Source organism: Coffea arabica, chromosome 1e (genome assembly GCF_036785885.1).
Source record: "Coffea arabica cultivar ET-39 chromosome 1e, Coffea Arabica ET-39 HiFi, whole genome shotgun sequence".
Classification (NCBI taxonomy): Eukaryota; Viridiplantae; Streptophyta; class Magnoliopsida; order Gentianales; family Rubiaceae; genus Coffea; species Coffea arabica.
In genome coordinates, this window is record NC_092311.1 from 57,141,041 (window position 1) to 57,164,361 (window position 23,321).

Sequence of the window (23,321 nt, forward strand, 5' to 3'; positions counted from 1 at the left end):
ATGATACGGAGGGATGCTGGGCCCTACGGAAGGAGATCGAGGATCTGATCCAGCGTGATTTTCTGGGACGGTTCGTACGCCATGGCAGGTCGGGCCAGGAGTCCGGGCGCCATTATTATGGAGACCGGCGTGAGGGACAGTGCCGCGACCGCCCTGAGCGGCGTGACGCTCCTCAGGGCCACTCTCCCGACCAGGACATCCGGAACTTGGCGGGGGTGATCAACACCATTGCCGGAGGCCCCACGGGGGGGGACAGCCATACATCTGGGAAGAGCAAGTGACCGCCCCCCGAAGGGGACGACTCCTTGAAACGCTTGCGCATGGACGAGGAGATTACCTTCGGACCAAGGGATGCGGCCCCCCTGGCTTCCGGGAACCACGAGGCCATTGTGATAGACATTGTCACCAACAACTACCGGGTGAAGAAGGTGTATGTCGACCAAGGTAGCGCGGTTGACATTATGTTCTATCGGGTGTTCAAGGAGCTCGGACTGAAGGATGACCAGCTAACCCTGGTTCGGACACCTCTGGTGGGCTTCACTGGACCACCCATCAGTTTGGAGGGGATGATCACCCTGATGGTCACGGTAGGACAGGCTCCCAAATGCCGGACCGTTCCTGTTAATTTCGTGGTGGTCAAGCAGTCGTCCCTATACAATGTGTTCTTGGGGAGACCTGCTTTGAACGCCCTCCGAGCTATTCCCTCTACTTTCCACCTCAGCGTCAAGTTCCTCACCCCTGGAGGGATAGCCGAGGTGCACGGATATCCAGAAGTAGCCAGAGCTTGCTACCTGGCCACGCTCCGCGGGCAGAAAAAGGTGATCGCCCAGACAACCTGTTTGGAGCCCTACATCCCGGGGGATGAGGCCCAACAGCTGGACACCCAGGATGAGGTTGAGGAGTTCCCCCTAAGAGAGGATCGGCCCGACCAGGTTCTCCGCATTGGAGCCTTGTTGCCCGCCAAGGAGAAGGAGGGCTTGAAGGCTCTGCTAAGGGAATACTCCCAAGTCTTCGCTTGGTCGGTGGATGACATGCCCGGGATTCCGACAGACCTGGCAGTCCACCATCTCAATGTGGACCCTCACTTCAAGCCGGTGAAGCAGAAGAAGAGGAGCTTCGCCCCCGAAAGGAATGAGGTGATCAGGGCGGAGGTCGGCAAATTGCTGGAATCCAGGATCATTATGGAGGTCTACTACTCGACCTGGCTGGCCAATCCCGTCCTGGAGGATGTGCGTTGACTTCACGAACCTCAACAAGGCCTACCCGAAGGACTGCATCCCCCTGCCAAGGATCGACAGGTTAGTGGACTCTACCGTGGGTTTTGACGTCTTATGTTTTCTGGATGCTTTTAAGGGGTACCACCAGATCGAGATGGCGGAGGAGGATAGGGAAAAGACCTCCTTCATCACGGAGGAAGGAACTTACTGCTACCGGACCATGCCATTCGGGCTGAAAAACGCTGGAGCTACCTACCAGCGCCTGGTAAACAGGCTATTCCAAAATCAGATCGGCCGGAGTATGGAGGTGTACGTGGATGACATGATCGTTAAAAATCGAACTGATCAGCAGTTCGTCCCCAACTTGAGGGAGATCCTGGATATCCTTCGAGAGAGCAGGATGCGGTTGAACCCGAAGAAGTGCACCTTCTGGGTCAGGTCAGGGAGGTTCCTGGGGTTTTTGGTGTCCCGAGAAGGGATCCAGGCCAACCCGGACAAGCTCCAAGCTATAATGGACATGGCCCCTCCGAGGAATGTGAAGGAGGTTCAGCGGCTCACCGGGAGGATGGCCGCATTGAGCAGGTTCCTCTCGCGTTTCGCGGTTCGGGGGCTACCCTTCTTCCGGGTCTTGAAAGCGCCGAAGGATTTTCACTGGATTGAGGAATGCCAGAAAGCTTTCGCCGACCTGAAGGCCTATTTGACTGAGTTGCCCACTCTGACCGCCCCAGAGTTGGGGGAGACCCTATTCCTATACCTGTCCGCCTGCAACGAGGCCGTCAGTGCGGTCTTGGTGCGGGAAGACGGGGGGGATCAAAGACCGGTGTACTACGTCAGCCGAGCTTTACAAGGGCCAGAGACGCGATACACGCCAGCCGAGAAGCTGGTTCTTGCCTTGGTGCATGCTGCTCGCAAGCTCCACCCTTACTTCCAGACTCACAGCATTGTAGTTCTGACCGACCAGCCCTTGCGTCAGATACTCACCAAACCCGAGGTCTCGGACAGGATGACCAAATGGGCCGTCGAGCTGGCCGAGCATGACCTTAGTTATCAGCCTTGTACCGCGATCAAGGCTCAAGCCTTGGCAGACTTCCTTGCCGAGGGGGCTAGCTTGACCCTGACCGACCTAGTCCCCACACCCACGGACACCCCGAAAGAGGAGCCGTGGGTGCTGTTCGTGGACGGCGCCTCGAGCAAGGAGGGGAGCGGAGCTGGCTTGCTCCTCATCTCGCCCACCGGGGAAGAGCTGACCTACGCCCTTAGGTTCGACTTCCCGGCATCCAACAACGAGGCGGAATATGAGGCCCTGTTGACAGGGTTGCGGATAGCCCACCAGATGGGCATCATCGCGATCCGGGTTCGGAGCGACTCTCAACTCGTCGTCCCCCAGATTCGTGGAGAGTATGAGGCCAAGGACGATGTAATGAAGAAGTACCTGGCTAAGGTACGGGAGGCAGTAGCCCTGTTCGGGACTTTTGAAATCGAGCGAGTGCCAAGGTCCCAGAACAAGCGCGCGGACACCCTGTCAAAACTGGCATCCTCCTCGTTTGCCCACCTGAGTAAGGAGGTCTTGGTAGAGGTGGTGAAGCAGAAAAGCATCGACCAGGTCCAGGTCCTGGCGATAGACAGCTCGGCCACCTGGATGGCTCCCCTCATTGATTTCCTCAGCTCGGGTGCCCTCCCTGAGAACAATATCGAGGCTCGTCGAATCCAGTTCCGAGCTGCCAAATACGCCTACGCCGGAGGAACCCTCTACAGGAGGTCGTACTTGTCCCCCTGGCTAAAGTGCGTGACTCCCGAGGAAGGTGATTACATTCTGCGCGAAATCCATGGGATCCCGGGTGTTGGCCAAAAAGTGCCTCCTCTTGGGCTATTACTGGCCCTCCGTCTTCCGAGATGCCGCAGATCTGGTACAGAAATGCCGAGTTTGCCAGGTGCACGCCTTGCTGCGCCATCAGCCAGCTCGGGAGATGATCCCCATCCATAGTCCTTGACCCTTCGTTCAATGGGGGATAGACCTCTTGGGTCCCTTCCCCCGAGCCCCGGGGAGGTATGAGCACCTCGTGGTGGCCATAGACTACTTCACAAAGTGGGTGGAAGCGGAGCCCCTGGTCTCTATCTCCGGGAGGGCAATTCAGAAGTTCTTCTGGAAGAACATAGTTTGTCGCTTTGGGATTCCGCACGTCCTGATATCTGACAACGGGCGCCAATTCGCAGAGAACCCATTCAAGAGCTGGTGCGCTGAACTCGGGATCGACCAGCACTTTACGTCAGTCGGCCATCCCCAGGCCAACGGCCAGGTAGAGAATGCCAACCGAACCATCCTCCAAGGACTGAAAACCAGGCTGGAGCTGGCCCAATCCAATTGGCTGGAAGAACTCCCTAGTGTCCTCTGGGCTTACCGCACCACGCCCAGGACGGCCACCCACGAGACACCGTTCTCCCTCACTTACGAGGCAGAAGCAGTGGTCCCCGCAGAGATCGGTCTCCCCTCGCCCAGAACACAGAATTTCGTGGCGACATCCAACGATGAGGAGCTGCGGTGCAACTTAGACATGCTCGAGATTAAGCGTGAAGAAGCGGCAGTTCGAATGGTTAGGTACAAAAGCCAGCTCGCCCGCTATCATAACGCCAAAGTGAGGACTATACGGTACCAGCCGGGTGACCTCGTCCTAAGGAAGAACTCGATTTGCCGAGCTCACGGATCCAACAAGATCGACCCAAATTGGGAGGGCCCATACCAGGTCCTTGAGGCGAGCCGAGCTGGCTACTGCAAGCTCGCTGACATGAATGGATCTGAAGTACCCCGTACTTGACACTTCTCCAATCTACGGCTGTTTGTAGCGTAGGGTAGACCAGGGTGTTCAAGTATCTGTTCTCTGGAATCCGAATTTTTATTTTTATCATTCAATAAAAGTTCGATTTTAAAATTTAAATTTCCCTTGTTCCTGTTTAACTTCAAAGTTTTTCAAGTTTGCACCTTGCACTAACACACTTAACGTTCCCTCGCTAAGTGTCCTAGTGGGGGGCTAGAGTGAGGGAAATCAGGGTGAAGTGTTCCGCCCAAGAGGTCGGCACGGCTGGAAAAAACTGAAAAACTTGGAGGGGTTCTGAAAACGTGTTCGGCCCAGGAGGTCGGCACATCAAGGTGAAGTGTTCGGCCCAGGAAGTCGGCACGGCTGAAAAAAACTGAGAAACTAGAGGTCGGCATGGGTTAAAACCTCCAAGGCTTCCAAGTTAGTACTCGACCCAGGAGGTCGGCACGATCGAGAACTTGGATGGAAGCTGATGCTCGACCCCGAGAGGTCGGCATGGGGCAAAGCCTCCAAGGCTTCCAAGTTAGTGCTCGGCCCAGGAGGTCGGCGCGATCGAGAGCTTGGATGACAGGTGATGCTCGACCCCGAGAGGTCGGCACGACAGAGTTGGGAGCAGGCAAGAAATGCGAAATAAGTCTCCTCGAGTTTTATATATGCATTCAAAACCTATCTATTACAAAACTTACAAAATCTCTGAGCCGCCTATCTATTACAAAGCTTCCGAGTTGCCTATCTGCTACAAAATATGCTGAGCCATGAGGAGAATACAACTCGGACCCCCTTCTTCTTGCTGGTAGTTCGTCTGGAGTAGGAGCTGAAGATACACCTTAAACATGCTGAGAGGCGTATGGTGCAGGCTTTCCAGGCGGGGGAACCTTTTCCGTCTCAGATGGACCTCCAAGAGCATTTTCAACTGGAGCATGGTCACATCCTTGTAAGAAGACGGAAAGGGTTTCTGGGGTAGCCGCCGCCTTAGACCACCGGCTCCTTCCCGGCAGCTCTGCCTGGGGACTCGCTCTCCTCCAAGGGGACCTCCGCCAGCTCAGCCCCAACGTCGGTTCGGCCAACCAATTCCTTCAGGGCATGCCCCTTGCGGTACCCGTCAAAGAGCCAGTCCAGCCTCTCCTCGGCTGCGAGATTGTAGTTTTTGAAACTCGCCAAGTCGAGGCCGGGAGGGTCGAGTTTCTTCACCTGGTCCAGGGCCCGTGTGCAGCCGATCTGGAGGATGGGCAGGTTGAGGTGAGCGATGTCCTCCTCAAACTGCTCGGAAGTAAGGAACTCCCGAACAGCCTTCTTCCGCTCCCGGCTGACGGTGCCAGAGAGCTCGATGGCATGCTCCTCCTTCAGCTTGGCTACGCCGGCCCTCTCTTGGTCGAGCTCCGACCTGGTGGAGGCGAGTTGGACCTAAGCGGCTTCCAACTCCTTCTCGGCCTTGCCCAGTTTAGCCTTGAGGGAGCTAGCCCCCTTAAGGGACTGGGAAAGCTTCTTCTCTGCCTCCAGACTCTTCTTCCGCAATTTCTCCAGGTCGGGAGACAGCTCGGAGAAGCGAGTCGCCAGGGCGGCACCAGCGGCGTTGGCCTGGAGGGGAAAGAGAACATGTCAGCACGTCACACTACTTAACGGAGACACGGAGGCAAAACTAACCCACGGGCTAGACTTACTTGAGTTTGGGCGGTGTAATACGCGTCCAAGAGCTCGGAAGGGTCGGCCAGCTCCATCCACCTCCTGTCGCGAGGAAGGACCGAGCCCACCATCAGCTCGCGAGCCACCTCGGGAAACTGGGCTCGGTCGTTGATGGAGAGCGCCCAAGACGGGCAGAAGTGGCGGGGGTCGTGCATCGTGGGGGCTTGGCCCGGTTTCAGGGGAGTTACGTGGCGGAAGTGCCACAAGCTCGGGGGAGTTGACTCCTGGGCATGCTCCTCGGCAGAGCCCACGCCCAGGTGGACTGGCCCCCCGGAGACCAGCGTGAGAGGAGGAGGCTGTACGGGGACCAGCGCGAGTTTCTTCGCGGGCTGGGAGGGTTCGTCCCCTCGACCCCTCTTCTGCACGGCCGCCTTTTTCTTGTTGTTGGCAGCCTTCTTGGTGGGGGAGGGGGTTCCCTGCGTTTCCTTCTGGGGGGCTTGGTCGCCCCAAGGACCTCTTGGGCAGCTTCCGCCTGGGGAGTGGCGGTGGCCACTTCAGTGGACGCGCCTAGCAGCTTGGACAGCTTTCTCACTGCAAGAAAAATTACGGGATCAGTCAAAGCAGGGCGGAAAGAAGGTATACATATATGCAAATGCAACGGGCTACAGGGTTAGGGCCAGCGTTACAGGCGTCGAGGTCGACAGGGGAGGCCTCCACCTCGCCAGCGGACCCGGACAATGTCCCCATCAGTCCGGCCGCAGAGATCTGCTCGCTGGAGAACTTGGTGGCAGTGAGCTTCACCTTAGAGTTCAACAGCTGGAAGAGAGTTTCAGAGTCCAGGTCCTTCGGGTAGGGGTCAGTCTTGACCTCCCCGACCCTCCACACGGTGGCGTCAAGGCCGATGGATTTGATAAAGAAGAAGTCCCCTTTCCAATTCTTGACGGAAGAGGGGAACTTAGAGAACAAGTCTTGGCAGCCCTTGTCCCCCCGACCTTGGTTCCCGGTCCGGCAGCAAAAGTAATACCAACCGGGAAGGGCTGTCTTGAGGACGAAAGCAGCTCGGAAGAGGGAGAGGGAGTAGGGAATGGAGCAGAGCTGGCAGTAGATCAGGAATTCTATGACGATCCTGATCGAATTGAGATGAGCCTGGGTGATCCTGAGCCCAAAGTAGCTCAGAACCTCGGCCAGGGCTGGAGGAACCGGAAGGCGGAGCCCCCCGATCAGTTGCTCCTTGTAGATGGCTACGAAGCCATGGGGAGGTCGGCAGGCTCGGTCGTCGGGCCCGGCAGCCCTTGGCTCAAAGGTCGAAAGAATGGAGTAGGCCCTGACCAGTCCGGCCACCGCCTCGAGGGAAATGGTGACCTCCTCGTGGTCAGGGTAGCCGAAGCTGAATTCAGGAGCGTCCCCCTGCGGATTGTCAGGGCTCCCCTCGGAGGAGTCCCTGTCCTCCCCAGCTCCTTCCTGGGCTCCGCCAGGGGAGTCATGGGGAGACTTGGGGGAAGAAGTGGAGCCGGACTGCAGCTTGAGGTAGGCAACGAGCTCGACTGCCTCCTCTAGCTCCCGGGCTGAAGGGGAATGAGCAGAGGGAGAATGGTTGGAGGGTGAACTCATAATGACTATGGGGTCAAGCAGGTCAGGATTAGAGGCAGAGGAAGGGGAAGGAGGAGGAGGGGAAGGCGACGGCGAGGGCGAGGACGAAGATGAGGAAGAAATGAAGATCCTGGTGGCTCTGCGACGGGCCGGAGACGGGGATGCGGTGGAAGTAACGTCGGAGTGACCCGACATAAAAGTCAGGGGGTAGCAGAAGGAGGAGGGAACACTGAAGGAAAAGGAAAAGGAATCGCAACAGGGACTTACTGATGACGGTCAAGGCAGAAGGAGGATGGAAGACTCGCCGGAATCTAGGCACGGGACACCGGAAGTTGCTGGAGAATGGAAATGCAAATACACAAGGACAAGGGGAACGCCAAAATGCACGAGGGGAGGAAGAAAAAATGGAAAATGGAGTCGGTTGAAATCTGATGACCCCTATTTATAAGGAAGGGAAATGGGGAGAAAACGGTTGCGTGAATTTGAACCGATCCCCATGTGAACGCATTTAATGCTGGTACGGAAATCGAAGAGGCGTGACAACCGAAAGGACGCGGGCGCAGCGTCCCTGTGACAGTACTGTACCAGAGGTGACCTTGGCAGGGTAGTGCGCGGCCTTGGCCTCCCACGTGGAGAAGGTAAATTAGATCTGCCTGACAGCCTTACCTAATCTAGGGGGCTAGTGCAGAGGCCCCGTCCTGGGTCTGGACACGTGGCAGCCCAGGTGCGGCCGAACTAGGCCTTGGTCCCAGGCCCTTGGCAGCCGTCCAGGGCTACGCTGCTAGGGCTCCTGGAGGGGGCGAGGATCCATCCCGAGGAGATCGGAGACAATCCCCCTAAGTGCGGGATAGGGGCTATTTTGGGCAGGTCCCGAAACGTACGGAGGTCGGACTTCCGCACAGGTATAAATAATGGCACACCTCTACTGTACAAGGTACGCTCACTATTGGCAAATTGCTCCCGGCTGTTTATACTTCCCGTGAACTCCTATCACCGGAAAACTAACTTGGTCGTCGGAGCGCCCTCGGGGACCAACTTCGGGCCCCCCGTTGTTAGCTCATTCTTATCTGTTTTGTAGGCTTGGAGCCAGCTCTTCCATCAGCACCCCGAACTCATCAGTTCAGCTCGATCCGGGGAAGCTCAGCGCTTCTTCACACTTCAAACCCCCATGTTGTTATCATTTTTTTTGGGGTATTTAGCTTCTAATTTGAAGTTTAAAAATTGACCCTTTTCGAAATCCTTATTATTAAAAATATGATAAATTTAAAACTCATCCCTTCTACCTTAACAGCTACAATGGATGGAAGTACCTAAAATTTAGACCCTTTTTTTTTCAATTCATTTTTAGAGTCCAAGGGCTTATTTGTTATGAAAAATGAAGGGTCAAAACATTACAATAAAAAATAGTTTAAGAGCCTACCTACCGGGTGAGTACTATATTTTTTTAAAAAATTTTTTTTGGAGTAATTAAGATTATTCTACTTGACCCTTTCAGGAGTCAAAACCGGCGTCGTTGCTACCCCTTTTTTTAGTTTTAGTTTGATTTATGTAAGTAAATACATTTTTTTATTGTATTTTGAATAAAGAAATACATATATTAGAACCTATCACATATCAAAATATGTAGATTGTACCTTATATATACATACATGTATATATATATATACAGGTAATTAGCTTATATATACATACAGGTAATCAAGTATACAACTTTGTATTCGTATCCCTAATTTTGACAGTCAGGGTGAAAAAGGTGTGGTGTGAGGAGGGCAGGCCCAGGGGAGGGTAAAAAAAAAAAAAGCATATATATTCAGCCTTGCACTTTTGACGGCCTGTGAGTCTCCGACTTGACCTTCTCGAGGAATGGCAGGAGCTGTTTGGGGCGCACAGTAGCACTGTGCGTTACACCTTATAAATAAATAAATAATAATATGTGGATAAATTACAAAATAAAAAGAGAGAACATATAATTTTAAACAAAGCGATAAAGCGGATAAAGAGTGCTTGTACGCAGCAGTTGGCAGTGGGAGTATAATAGAATAGAATAGAATAGAATAGTGGTGGCTGTGGGTAAAAGTTGTTGGGACTTGGATGCCTCCTTTGCTTCCTCCCTCTCTCGCTCTTTCTGCATTCCCTCTAAAATTTTCATCCCCTTCGCTCTCTCTTTCACTTCTCCAGCGCTGTTTATCTTGGTCCTGAGGTACTCGCGGCTTCTTACTCCCTTTTTCTTTTTCCTTTCCCCTTCTAAGTTTGTTTGTACAAGAAATCAGAGAAAGGGCAAATCTCATTTGAAGATTAGACATGGACAATTATTGGGTGTGAAAACTCCCTTAATTAAGAATACACACACTCACACACACATACGAGTTTGGGCTTTTATTTTACTATGTTCTTATTGTCTTTTCTTCTAGCATAAGGTTTACTGTGTTTTTTGTTCTGTTTTTCTTTTTTCTTTTTCCCCTCTTGGTTTTCGTTGTGATTTCCGAAAGTGAAGTCCCCCTCCCACTTCCCGGGTTATGATTACTTCTTCTTGCCAAACTAATGCGTTTCTTAATTTTTCTCCCTAAAAGCGCGGCTGCCATCAATCTGTTTGCCAATATAAAACCTTGGTTTATTGATTCCTTTCCAAAAGGAGCTTTTCTGAATTATTTTGGCTTAGAATTCACGTTTATTTTTTGCGCTGGTTTTTTATTTTTTATTTTTTAGGCTTTTGCTCTGGAATTAAATCTGCAATGCATGGAACTGAAAATTTATGAACGCATAGAGACATGTGCATGTGTGCGCAGATACTACGTTTTCCAGTTTACTCTGATCCTTAAATTCTTTGTCTATTCTTGGTTGGGCATTTTAGCGGGATTCAGAGAATGAGAAATTCAAAGGAGCAAGTGTTTTGCAGCACAGAACCTTTGACTCTGAGCAGCTCTTTGAGGAGAAATGACTCAGTACGTGACCATACAATTATTGTACAATAGTAATGCAAATTTTGTGCTGCTGTGTGGTCGTATATATTGGTATTGTTTGAGGTATAGTTTCTCTAACCTGAGAAGTGACTAATGTTATACAGGGTATGAAGTTAGGTTTTGAATGTGAGTGCATAGTAATATTAACAGCCAATGGGACTGGTATCCCTAATTAAATGGACATTTGTAACTGTAATACCCTTTCAGCTTGCCCTAAAACTGTATTTTCAATTGCCGCTGTTCTCATCTTAAGTGAGATTCGAGGAGAGCTTTTTTTTTTTTTTTGTCTGGATTTAGTTTGGGTATTTGCATGTCAGTCAATCAGCGTGCACTTGTTTTTCAACAGTTAATATGCGATATCCTTCAAATAATAATGTTTATGCTGGCCCAGCTTCTCCAGAAAACCTAGTGCAACTAGGAAACTTAAGTGTCTCTAAGTTGCTTTGATAGGAGTGTAACGGGAAACTGCAGTTTCAGTGTGTGCTGTTTGTGATACTGTTAGGCAGTACTTAAAGAGAGGGATGTGTGAACTTTATGAATCATATTTTCAGTGTAGGTGTGCTTGCAGATTGCATTAAGGATCAGTTTTCCTCTGACCTTTAATTTTAGGTTTTGCTGTCAATATTTGATTGATGTAATTCTTTTTTGTGAATTATTTCCTCATTTATGACATCACTAATTTTTAAAACATGGGTTCTGTTGTTGAAAATGGTGTGTTAAGTGCTTGCTATCCATGTTAGTTAGGTGCTGTAAGATCCTAAGTTCATTCTTGCTTTCTTTTGAATGTCTAATAGACCTTGTAGTACTGATGCAGCAAGGTTGTGGTTAAAGCCCATTTATATAGTAATACCTTGTGCAGCTCTGTCAAAATATATATTTATTATTGGAAACTATTTTAGGTTGAAAGTGAGGTAAAGTTGAAGTAATACTGGTCTTGATACTTTTCTATTTGCCTTTGTCCAAATGGTCAAAACAATATCTAAGAGGTTTAAGTCCCACTTACCACCTACTGTTAATAAACAGCTACACAACATGCCCTTTATGGAGTTTGGCCCCATCTGTCATATTCTCATTATGGAGCATACTTTTTATTACTCCTAGAGGTAAAAGTTTAACAGATAATGAGAAGTAGTTTATTTGGAAAAGATGGGGTAATAATTTGAAAGTCAAAACAGGAAACTGCTCTTTTGCTGGAATTCTTCCTCAAAACTGTTATAATCACTATTATGTCATTCAGCAAAAATAGTTATAAAGGTATTGAAAGTAAATTTTGCTATTGTCTTGGCTCCATTGACATCAAATTATAGACCTTTTAGGTTTTTTTAAGACAGCATATTGCTCTATCATCCTGCAACATTGTTATTTTTGATGGATGTTTATATGCAGTGTCACTTCCTTGCTGCTTTACTGTCTCCAACTGTGATGAAACACAGCATGACTCGGGCAGTTTTTGCCTAGAGTAGTATTTCATTACCTTTGGTCCTGATTCTTCTGCAGATAATTCCTCTTATCCCGGACCTTGTTCTCCAAAAGATTTCTTGTTACATGTTCTCCTTCTGCTTGACAGGTTCTTGACTTCATTTCTGCGGTTAAAGGGTTGCATAAGCTAACTTCACAGGAGCTTGGCAGGCTAATAAGGGAGGCAGAAAACAGCGTTATTCATTGCACAGCTGAAAATGGATGTCAAGTCCAGGTGGCTATTGGGAGTTTTAATTAAAGGGGATCAAAATTTCTGTTTATGAATATGTTTGCCATTGTTTGACTATTAATAGTATTAATTTTTCCCCAATTTGTCTCCTTAGAATGGCAAAATCCTATTGTTGCAGATTGATGTAGATAGGCTTGCAAGGCATCTTCCTTTACACCTTATTGCAGCACTTGTAAATTGGAGACCGGATGAAGCACTATTTGAATATTTGTTATCTGGGTTTAGACTGCTGCACTCATTGTGTGATTTGGCACCTCGGCCCCCTAAGATTGAACAGGTTGAGTGGCTGTTGTATCTTTTAACATTGAACATTTAAGCAGTAATTACGAGATTTTTGTAGTGTCAGATTATTGCCTCTCTGGACTTTTCTCCTCATTTTTGGGGTTATCTCTAAGCTCAATCATTAAGGCAGAAAAGAAAGAGATGAAGGAAAAGCATGCAATTTATGAGTTCAGAGAACAATCTTCCTTTATTTATTGTAAAATTATGGTTTTAATGAGGGAAGTTCTTCTCTTACCACTCTGCTCTATTGTCCCTGCCCTCCCCCTTTCCACAGCTTTATTCCTCATACTTTACTTCAGATCGGATTTGTCATCGTTCTAGGTTATATTGGATTTGTACTTTTTATTTTTTTTTCAAGAATTCATTATATTTATGGCAGAACCCAAATCAGTCAGAGAAGACCTCCCTTTTTAATACGTTAGGGAGCTTATTTGTCTATGATTTTTTCCTGATTGCGCCATTTTGCTGAATTTGTTTTGCTCCTCCTTTTTCAAGTGTTGTTTTTTCACGCCTTTTGGTTCGGTGGAGTGGCTTGAGGAGTCAAACCAAAGGTTGGTCTTAGCTCTGTTTAACTGGGGTCAAAATGTCATTTGAAGCCCATTTACTCTCTCCTAAGCAAGTCATGGTTAGTGGAATTTGGAATACTTTTTTCCCTACAGTCATTTGCTGGTTTCATATTTCTGGACCACACTTTCCAGAAATGCAAAATTCTGATTGTGAATGGTTCTTTGTACTCGCCTTTCCTTTTTTCCTTTTAATTATTTGGAACAATCACACCTCTTGCATAGGCTTTTTTCTTCAAAAGTAACATCAAGTCAACAAGTTTTTGGAGTGAATAGTTATTTCTCTTTGTTGATTTCTTTCTTCATCCGGGCAGATGCTTGACCTTTCTTTTTTTGCAGATATTCGTGGATGATACAAAAGTATCTGAGCAGATACTTGACCTTATCTTTTTTGTGCTTGCTATTCTTGCTACTTGCAGACAGGTTGCTTGCAATCTTTTCCTTCAGTAACTTACCCTTTTTTTTTCATATTTATTTTTACTAAGTTACATTGTCTTTCTAGGAACACAACATTTCTGATCAGCTGGTTCACTTGCATTCAACACTGGTTTCCTCCAGTCTCTATTTATTAACAGCGTGTGTCTCTTCGCAATGGCAAGAACTTACTCAACTTTTGCTACAGCATACCAAGGTAATATAGGTTTTATAACTTTAAGGCACAAGAATATTTTGTGTAACCTTTTGAACTAATTTCAGAACAAGGTGCTATCCACATGAACTTGACTTCTTCATATACCAGAGATCATTATATGCAATTAGTAGTCAGTGAGACTTGGCTGATCATGAAGCCCGTTCTGGCAGGTTGATATATTTATGGATGTAGCTTTTGCTGCTGTGCAACTTGATATTCAGTTTCTGCATACCAGGTTGTCAGCTGAAAATGCTAATTTCCATACTAGTCCAAATGCTGAAGAAACATTGAATCATCTGTGCCAGCAGTGTGAGGCTTCTATACAGTTTCTTATGTCATGCTGTCAACAGAAGTTATTTCGGGAGCGCCTTGTTAGGAACAAGGTATTTAGTAAAGACATCTGCTCCCTTATCCACCTACAATGAGATGCACAGAATTGCGCTCCCCCCCCCCGGGCAGCCACCTCCCCTCCTTTTTTCTTCACATTCATTAGTTAAGAGGTCAAGATAATGTGTAATGTATCATCAAAGGATTGAAACAGGTGGCATCTTGTGCTAAACACTATGGCAGTTCAAAATTTCTGGGCACACAGCTGTGGTGCATAAGCTGGAGAAAGCTATTGATCTATATTTCATTGAAATAAAATTTACCTTGTTCCTTTACTTGAGAAAGATTTTTTTTTTGAAAACTTTGCAGCTTATCTGAAAATTGGAGATTATTAATTTTGCTAATTCTCCACGTCTGGTCAATTCAATGCTACTGTTTGTCTACCTTAATTGGTTTTACTTTATAAGTTACATGGTTTATTGGAGGATCAAGTATTTTCTATCTCATTTCACCTCAGCCTGCGTTATTTCTTTTGCAGTTATTCTTACTATTGAGTTTAAACCTTTTTGGTCGTGTGTTCGTGTGTCAGGAGTTATGCGGTAAAGGTGGCGTTCTTTTGCTGGCGCAAACTGTTCTTGATGTAAATGTATCTCCGTTTTTTGTAGAATCCTCTGCAGTTGTGGCTGCTGTTTCAAGAATGAAGTCTAAAGTCTTGTCTATTGTAAGGCGAAGTGATGGATATGTTCTTTTGTGATTGTATACCAGGAGACTATTTGCAGCTTATATTGTTAAATTAATTCTTGAAATTTATTTTGTAAATTGGCAAAAAATCCTCTTTCTGTAGCTATTGCATCTTTGTGAAGCTGAAAGTGTATCTTATCTGGATGAAGTTGCCAGCAACCCCGGAACTCTGAATTTAGCCAAGTCTATTGCTCTTGAGGTTGGTTTCACAAGATTTAATCTTTGCGTGTAATGTGCCTCCTTATTACATAAGATAACTTATTCAAACTATATCTGAAGAGAGTATGTTTTCTCTAAGACAATAAGCATCATAAGTATTGCCGGTTCATAAGCAGTTGATGGCAAGTTTGTTATCTTTTCTTGTAGGATCTTTTATATTTTTTCTTTCTCGTTTGGCTTGGTATTCTATAACACTTTTCCTTTTGGCATTTATTGATCATTTAAGAATGTTGTGTATTTACTCAATATTAAGAAATCTTCCTTTGGCATTTCATTAGTTGGGTAACCACAGTTTTACTGGTCTCCCGTTATCTACGCTGTATACTATTCTTTTTGTTGTATCAAGAAGTGGGTAGTAAAAATAGGCATCAAAGAAATATTCTAATTGGGAGGGCAAGCAAAATAAGTTCTTCTATTGGGAACATCGGATCTCAATCTGATGCTCTATTGTTGCTTGAGCATAGCTAATAGCATCTAAAAACTATGCGGATTGTTCCCTTTGTAAATTTCTAATTGCTACAGAACTTGAGTTGATTTGGTGTCAAACTTCCAAAAGTTTATTGTATTACTGGTAGGTCCCACATAGGCATGGATCTGACCCTGATCATCTGTGTAAGGGATAATTATGTGCACCTGTTAAATTATGATATTAAATGCTATGCATTTCTTATAGTTGGCATTGGCAATTTATGGGATAGTGTTCATGAAGAACATTTTTCTGCAAAAGCTGCTTATTAATGGACTGAGATCGGAAGTGAGTTGGACTGAAGGTGTAGGACAGGGGCTAGGGCCATCAAATGGACTGGTTGACGTAATTTTAATTAACCCATACTAGTTTGGTAATTTCAAAAAGGATGCACATGTCAATCAACTTTGTCTCAGTTGTTTGACTGTCTATCAAAAAAGAAGTTTTGCACTGTCAAGTCATGCTTTTTTGTTTTTTGGTGTCTATATATGCCAAGTCTAAATGAACTTAGCGCTCACCCTGTACATGGCTGTGTCTTCCTTTATCAAAAAGAGCTTCTGAACTGGTCAAACCAAAGATAAGCAAATCTGTGCAAATGGTTATGCAGATAAGTTCATCTGCCAAGAATTCACCCCATGTCCCTCCTTTATAAAACTCAAGCCTGTTTTTTGGTCTTTTGTCTGATTGGTCTGGTTGTGAAGATGCTATTGCCACTACCTAAACTTGCTTTGAATATTTAAGTGATTGATATTTTAAGTTTTAAAGAATGATCTGGTGTAGGTTCTTGACTTGCTGAAGAAAATGTTTGGTGGAGATTCTAAACAACCAATTGCTTGCTCAGCCAAGATATATCCAAAAGGTCTACTGCAACTGAATGGAATGCGCCTTGCAGATATATTCTCTGATGATTCAAATTTTCGATCTTACATCACAACATATTTTGTGAGTTTATATGTCCAAAAATCACTTTTTACTATTTGTAATTTTACAAGGTCCTTTTATTCTACTTAAGAATTATGCTTCAAGCTTTTGGTGGTGATGTTGTATTCTGTGCTTGTCTAATCTTGTGAATGGCAGAACAGTGAGCAGATTTTTTTTGGTTGCTAGGGAAATTCTTCTCAGTGTTAACGCATGTAGTATTACGTGCTTCAGATTAGAATTTGGAATATTGTTTGTGACAATTGTTCTATCCTTTTGTCAGACAGAGGTTTTGACAACTATCTTTTCACTTCCACATGGAGAGTTCTTATCCAGTTGGTGTTCATCTGAACTTCCAGTTTGGGAGGAAGATGCCACTCTGGAGTATGATCCTTGTGCAGCTGCTGGATGGGCTTTGGAATTTTTTTCATCATCAGACCTCCTGTATCCATGCTGTTTGGAATCCACTTTCATTCCCTGCAATGTCCCTCGAGCATCGTATGCACATCAGAGGACATCCTTATTGGTTAAAGTTATAGCAAACCTCCATTGTTTTGTCCCTGACATATGCAAAGGTAAACACAAGGTGCCTTAGTCTGTTCTTGTTCTTTAGTTTTTATGTTTATCATGGTTGTCCCTCCTATTTTTTAGTAAAATTTTTGTACTATGACAGAGGAGAAAGATCTCTTTCTTAACAAGTTTCTTCAGTGCTTGCAAAGTGAGGTCCCTAAAATTTCTCATAGGATTTCAGCTCTTTCTGATGCTGAAAAAGCAATCATTGTTAATCGCAACCTGAGTAAGTAGTCATCTTCTTTGAGTTGTTATAAATAAAATTTTTTATGATTCTTTACTGTACTTATGGCTTGCATCTTTAGGTTCACTACTGAGTCACGCGGAATCTCTAATTCCAGGCTTTCTGAATGAAGAGGATGTGCAGCTTCTGAGGTGGTTTGAAATGCATGCTCATTTACGATTTTGCATTCATTTACGATTTTGCAATTTGATGCTTATTGCTTGAGTCTGCACGAATGGAATTTTTGTTGTGCTTGCTTGATGGTACAAAAGAAAAAGCAAAAGGATGCTTTTTGTGTGTGTGTCAGAATTTCTTTTCCTGCCTCGGGAAGTTTCTTTTTTAAATTAAGCCATTTGTTAGCACACCTCTCTCTTTGGTTTTTAGGTGGGAGACTACATATATGTATTCCGTTCTACTTTCATCTATAAACTAGCATCACTATCATGAAAAGCCCTGGTTTGGAGACTAACATATGCCTTTTACTCTCTTCGTCTACAATCTGCTCTGCTATCAATTTACTTCATTTGAACTACTGCATTAATATGTTCTAAATTCTCGTACATTTTTTGGTTGGCTAGGTATATTTTCTGTGAGTTGCGTAAGATTCAGCTTTGTTTGCAGGGTGTTCATTAGTCAGTTGGAATCTCACATTAAGCCAGCTCTATTTGAAGAGAATCGAGTTCAGGTTAAATTTTTCTCCATCAGCTATAGATATGCTTCTCTTTTTATCAAAAAATTTGCCACTGCATTTTTTGAGCGTGGAAATAGCTTTCACTACTTGTTAATTGTCCTGCTGAAATAGCCATGTGTTTAAGTCAATGTGATCAAACAACAGTGTTAAGGGAATTTAGGTAAAGCATATCTAAGGGCTTATTTTTGCCAAACAAACTCTCAAAACTCAATATTAGTGAACATCATCTTGTGAATTTAGGATAAATGTCATGCGAATCCCAACTAGTGGATCACTTTTAATAGTTGCTAGTTGATATTGGTTGGTTAGGTGATACACATGAGACTTTAGAAATTTAAGAATCTCTTGTTGTTTGAAATAGCATTTGAGACCCATTTAGCTGAATTTTATTACTTTCTCCTGTAGTTACCAGATTTGTTGGATATGATGAGATGACTAGTAAATAACCGTGGTGTGTCATTGGTTTCTTTCTTTCTCGTATCTCTCCTTTTCAATGCTTCATGTTTGTTTTATGGGTTAAAAGCCAAAAAGCCCTCTGTGGTATACCTAATATACAGAAAAGTCCCACGTGGTTTTAAAATATACAAAACGACACCTCATGTTTTGAACTAAATTGTAAACTAACAAAATTCGTTAAACTTAACGAAATTCGGTAAATTTTATGGAAAACTTAACGGAATCCGGTAAACTTAACGGTAAATTTAACGGAATCCGATAAGTTTAATGGCCAAAACCGTCATTTTCGTTAAGTTTGACGAATTTTGTTAGTTTACAATTTAGTTCAAAACATGAAGTGTCGTTTTGTATATTTTGAAACTACGGGGGGCTTTTCTTTATATTAGGTATACCATAAGGGGCTTTTTTGTTTTTAACCCTTGTTTTATTGGTTACCTTGTCTTGTTGTATCTGTCCTTTTCAATGCAGACAATTCATGTAACAGAACAAAATTTGATAATCTTTCAGGATGATCAAAGCAAAGGACAGTTGTTACCTTTAGTGGAAGCTTCTAATTCCAATAACAGAAGTGACGATTTCAAGGGAAATTTGTTGAAGACTGCTGCTTTCAATGAAGCGGATTCATTCAATTTCAGGGAGAATGGCGTGGATAAAAAATCAGTAGATGTGGGGAAGAGGATTGATAAAGTTAAATGTAATGGAGATGCAGGACAAATAAAGAGTGATACTCAAAATTTTGTAATGATTGAGCCAGACTTAAGTTCTATGGGAGGAAAAGCTCCTACTAATCAAATTGTTGACAATGAATCCACCAAAGATGTGTCTGTGAACATCCAACGAGAGGAAAAGATGGAGACTGTACAGAATGAAGAGAAGCACCAAAGAAAGCGGAAGCGAACCATAATGAACGATAAGCAGGTGGCTCTGATCGAAAAGGCACTCGTGGACGAACCTGACATGCATCGTAATGCTGCATCACTGCAATTATGGGCTGATAAATTAAGTGATCTGGTAAAAAATAATCTCTGCTATTTTCGATATATTGTCTCTCTTTTTAATTCAAATAGTTTTAACAGTTTTCTCTCTCTCCTTCTTTTGAGCAGGGTTCTGAGGTGACTCCTTCCCAGCTAAAAAATTGGTAATTGCTTTATGTTCTTTTTTGAGATCTGATCATTATGATTAGAGTTCTGTCACTTCTGTGTCTTGAAATTTGGTCTATGGATGAACATGGCCATGTTACAGATGTGGATAAAAGGCATAGAATTTAGTGGTGAAAATGATACTGTTGAACGATAAAAAGAAGAAGTTTTTGTGGCATTCAAAAGGATGAGGTAAACAGTTGTTCATATGGCAGAAGGCAGTTATGGGTAGTGGGTGGCAGGTGCTATTCTGAAGATGCATATGACACAATTATTTGCGATTACGAGGGATCTGTTACTGCAAACTTGAAAGATGATGTGCAATTCCTTCTATGCCTTTTATGATTGTGGTTACTGGAAGTTTATCATTTCATCTCTCAGACTTCAAAGGAACCATATTGTTTTATTCCTTTTCAGAGATGCTTGTCTTATCTGGAACTTCTTCAGTCAGGCATTTGAACATTCATCAAGATTGTTTTTCAATATGCCAATCTAAACCATTTCTTTTGCTATATGTGTTCTGCATGCATGTCCTAATTATTCACTGCTTCAAAGTTCTCAAGACCGAGAACCTAGGCAGTGGAGGAAGGAAAAAGGAGAAAAGCTATAGAAGATTAGGATTAGTTTGTTTGATGCACAGAATAGTTGTGAACACTCTGGTAAGTTTAAGTGGTACATAAATGAGGTTAGTGAGTCTCCGATGTTTTGTATTGCAATGCATACTCTTTAAAGTGAATGCGTTGCTATTTGTAGTTAAGCTGGGCTCAGTGCTGTAAAGGTGGGGTTAGTTAACTGGAACCTTTTAATTTAAGACGTTTTGGATTTGGTTATCAAATATTAGTAGTCAAGTACCATTTTTATGAAGACTAAATACGTGTTAACCCACAATTTTTTTCATGTAAAATGTCATTTGACAGGCTGAATAATCGCAAAGCAAGGATGGCTCGTGTTCGTGTGCTGTCTGATGGGGACAATGCTGATAAGCAAAGTGCTCCTGTAAACCTTCCTCCACATGACTCTCCTAGCTGTCCTGCTGGAGATGTTAAGGTAGTTTCAACTGCAAAGGGGAATCAAACGAGTGGAATTGGAGATGCGATAGTGAAAGCTTGCAGTAATGAGAGTTCAAGGATCTCACTTGCAGCTCCAATTGAAATTGCACAGTCAGAGCCTGTCAACCTTGAGCCAGGGCAGTATGTTTTGCTCTTAGATCAAAATGCGAAAGTGATAGGAAACGGAAAAGTGCATCAGGTAAATGGGAATTGGTACGGATATAACTTGAAGGATTCGGGGACTTTCGTTGTGGACATTATGGATCTTAGCATTGAGAGATGGGCCAAGCTTCCATACCCATCTGAATTTACGGGTATTTCATATGATCAAGCTGAAAAAAAGCTTGGCTCAATGCGAGTCTTGTGGAATTCTGCCAAAGTTTCTGGGCTAGCATCACGGTGAACCTGGCTGCAGCTTATTGTGGAGGGGTCTGACAACGATCATTAGTCAATTCAATCCTGCAAGCTGCACATTCTTCAAATTATCCCGTGTTGTTTGCAAGCCCTCGGCTGTCACGTTTTCATGCGCTTAAGGTGGGATGTGGATGCAGATGCAGATTTGATATTTCATCTAAGCCCTTGGCTATCATGGTTTTATGAACTCAAGGTGCGAAGCAGATGCAGATACAGATTCGCTATTTCATCTACTTCCTTGCTTGCTTGCTCCAGTTACAGAGGCAAAGTGGAGGGTGCGACTCCATAAGTTTGTATTGAGTTTGATGCGTGGTGATGTCTTGGCCTCCTGCTGTATTGGACCGGGCCGGGCTGGGCCTATGCCGCTGGAACAGTTGCTCAATTCGTCTGGGTATCTCTGAGGGCTGTGGATATTAATCCCATGCTCTCTTTCCCAACGTTGGCCAGGATGTGACCTGGCAAGGGAATCATTAACAGGATGCTACCCAATGGGACTGACGGTTATCGCAGAGCCATAAGCTGGATCTGATAAACCAGGTGAAACTCGCAAGTCAAAATGCTTAAAGCCAGCCAGAGTTGCGGAGTTCTCCGTTCAGGACATTTGGGGGGTGAAGCTAAGTCGGAAGAAGAAGAGCAGATGACTCTCTGGCGATCATTGGGAAACCGGATGCTCAAAATGTTTTTTGGTATTTCGCATTTCAAATTTTCGTCCTATGAAAAATGGCAAATTTTGCAGGAGGATTGGGTGAAAGTGAGTATATTTGCAAATTTGGCGTTAGTCCTTATTAGCTGTACTTGAAAGGGAGAGATGAAGAATCGCAGGAACCATCACCACTACTTTGAAGTGCTATTCGTTCGTCTGAATTGTAATTTCGGGTTTGGTTTCTAACATTCGGTACTATTTTAGTCCTTGAAGTTTTGATAGGAACAAATTTAGTTCAGCACTTGGTATTGATTATCTTATCTACAGTGAGACGATGGATGGATTTTCTCGCGAAATTAGTTACATACAGTCACATGTTCGTTAAATTAATTTTGTTTTAATAAAAAAAAAGTGGAACAATAGTTAATTTTGAACAATTACAAATGTGATGGTACGGGAGTAGTTAATTAATCAAGTAGTTAAAGAGAAGTTTTATTACCGATGGCATGTTTTTGCTTTGTGACTCTTCTGGCACGGTAAGGTCAAAATATAGGGAAACAAAAAGAGGGTTTATGTTAATTATTAGAGTTTAATAGAGTTTCATGCTTTATGTTAATCTGATGTGATTTTAAGGTGGAAATAAAAAGAGGGTGTTCTCTAACCATGTAAGAGTGAGGTGCAGGGGATAATGTTGCTGGCCTGTTTTTTGCATTTAATATTTTGTCACCTTTGTATTACTTTTTTCTGTTTGGCATTAGCAGCAGGCACCGAGCGTCCTTTCAATCTGACTTGTTGTTCCATGACTAGTGTAGTGGGGCTTAGCACTTGTCTCTAGCTTGTATAGATGCTCTAGTTTAGTGCACAACTAGCTGCTGGCACCCATAAACCATAAGAAGCAAGAAATCAGGTCGACGCCTTTTGCTCATCCTTCTGAGGCATGCGAGGTGTTTGTTAGTTTGACTGAAAGAAACCGAAACCCTTTCAAGAGTAGCAGTCCTCCTAATATGCAGTACTACAAATTATTATTATTTTTTTTTAAAAGAAAAGAAAAGAAAAGCTTTTGGGTCACAACACAAGAATTGGTGGCATATTTATAAATTGTCAAGCGAGTAACTTCTTTCATCTCCAGAATCGAGAATGCAATCTCTGAAAGACATAGTACCAGCGGCGGAGAACAATATAAACGCCAGGTTCATCTTGTTGGAGAAAGGGAAGGCGACGGTGGAAGGGCAAAAGAAGACATGCTTGGCCCTGGTAGCCGACGAGACTGCGGCAGTGCACTTTGAGCTGTGGGGGGAGGAGTGCGATGCATTTGAGGGCGGTGACATTCTCAGTTTGCGTAATGGGATATTCTCGTACAACCGGAACAACAACCTTGTGCTGAGGGCTGGCAAGCGAGGACAGGTTCAAAAGGTAGGAGAGTTTAGCATGGCTTTTGTTGAAACGCCCAATATGAGCGAGATACGCTGGCTGCCGCCGCCTCATAATTCTTCTACTGCTGCTGCTAATGCTTACGTCCAGGATGCCGTCGTTTCCCCCCACTCCCGTATTTTTCCTCCAATCTAACTGAGGAGTTTTCTTTTACTAGTACTTACTTTGACGACTTTTCAATTTTAAGCCCTGGATTGAATCTTGAATTAGCTATATGATGCTTCCGCATACCCTGTTCAGTAGTCCATTTGCATGCTTGAAAACTCGAGTGTTTGTAGTTGCGAAAATCTATTGATATTTTCTATGCTTTGGTTTTGATTATTGTTGAGCAATGGTTACTTGGATTAGGTATTATTTTTTTTTATTTGATTTATTTTTCAAAAAATAAAATTCTTATTTTTTATTTTTTTTCGATCTCGAGCTCGAGTTTGAAATTATCAGCTCATCGAATTCGAACTCAATAAAATTAAGTCAAGATTTGACTCGTTTGCAGCCCTAACTTGGATGCCAATTCTTCTTACAATTCCAACAGACCATGGGATTGGATTGAGTGAGTTAATTATTTTAGGCTCATTGTGCAACGTCGCAACTCTAGGTTGCCGTTCACCTCCAAGCCAGCGTTTAACCAAACAACGAGAGAACGATAA

The 23,321-nt window shown here is 44.5% G+C and overlaps 3 protein-coding genes across 9 annotated transcripts; all 3 read left to right on the forward strand.

Annotated features, from left to right (window-relative positions):
• Window positions 1-320: 320 nt before the first annotated feature.
• Window positions 321-1,238, forward strand: LOC140020937 (uncharacterized). Its single transcript, XM_072071601.1, has one exon. The coding sequence runs from the start codon at window positions 321-323 to the stop codon at window positions 1,236-1,238; it is 918 nt and encodes a 305-aa protein (XP_071927702.1).
• Window positions 1,239-9,259: 8,021 nt separating this feature from the next.
• LOC113743481 (nodulin homeobox-like) lies at window positions 9,260-21,599 on the forward strand. 6 transcript variants are annotated; one of them, XM_072067691.1, is made up of 17 exons: window positions 9,260-9,443; window positions 10,095-10,185; window positions 11,771-11,896; window positions 12,006-12,188; window positions 13,096-13,179; window positions 13,259-13,387; window positions 13,558-13,770; window positions 14,253-14,435; window positions 14,559-14,654; window positions 15,921-16,082; window positions 16,342-16,633; window positions 16,732-16,854; window positions 16,934-17,003; window positions 17,473-17,536; window positions 18,506-19,009; window positions 19,102-19,136; window positions 20,055-21,599. In XM_072067691.1, the coding sequence occupies exons 2-17, from the start codon at window positions 10,108-10,110 to the stop codon at window positions 20,587-20,589; spliced, it is 2,877 nt and encodes a 958-aa protein (XP_071923792.1). In that variant the 5' UTR covers window positions 9,260-9,443; window positions 10,095-10,107; the 3' UTR covers window positions 20,590-21,599. The 6 variants fall into 6 exon arrangements, with proteins under 6 accessions (XP_071923792.1, XP_071923809.1, XP_071923799.1 ...); XM_072067698.1 differs by having other exon boundaries at window positions 9,261-9,443; window positions 14,304-14,435; XM_072067694.1 differs by having other exon boundaries at window positions 9,261-9,443; window positions 12,030-12,188.
• On the forward strand, window positions 21,337-22,902 carry LOC113734203 (uncharacterized). 2 transcript variants are annotated; one of them, XM_072067717.1, is made up of 2 exons: window positions 21,337-21,476; window positions 22,373-22,902. In XM_072067717.1, the coding sequence occupies exon 2, from the start codon at window positions 22,381-22,383 to the stop codon at window positions 22,807-22,809; it is 429 nt and encodes a 142-aa protein (XP_071923818.1). In that variant the 5' UTR covers window positions 21,337-21,476; window positions 22,373-22,380; the 3' UTR covers window positions 22,810-22,902. The 2 variants fall into 2 exon arrangements, with proteins under 2 accessions (XP_071923818.1, XP_027116401.1); XM_027260600.2 differs by lacking the exon at window positions 21,337-21,476 and adding an exon at window positions 21,744-21,779.
• Window positions 22,903-23,321: the final 419 nt, after the last annotated feature.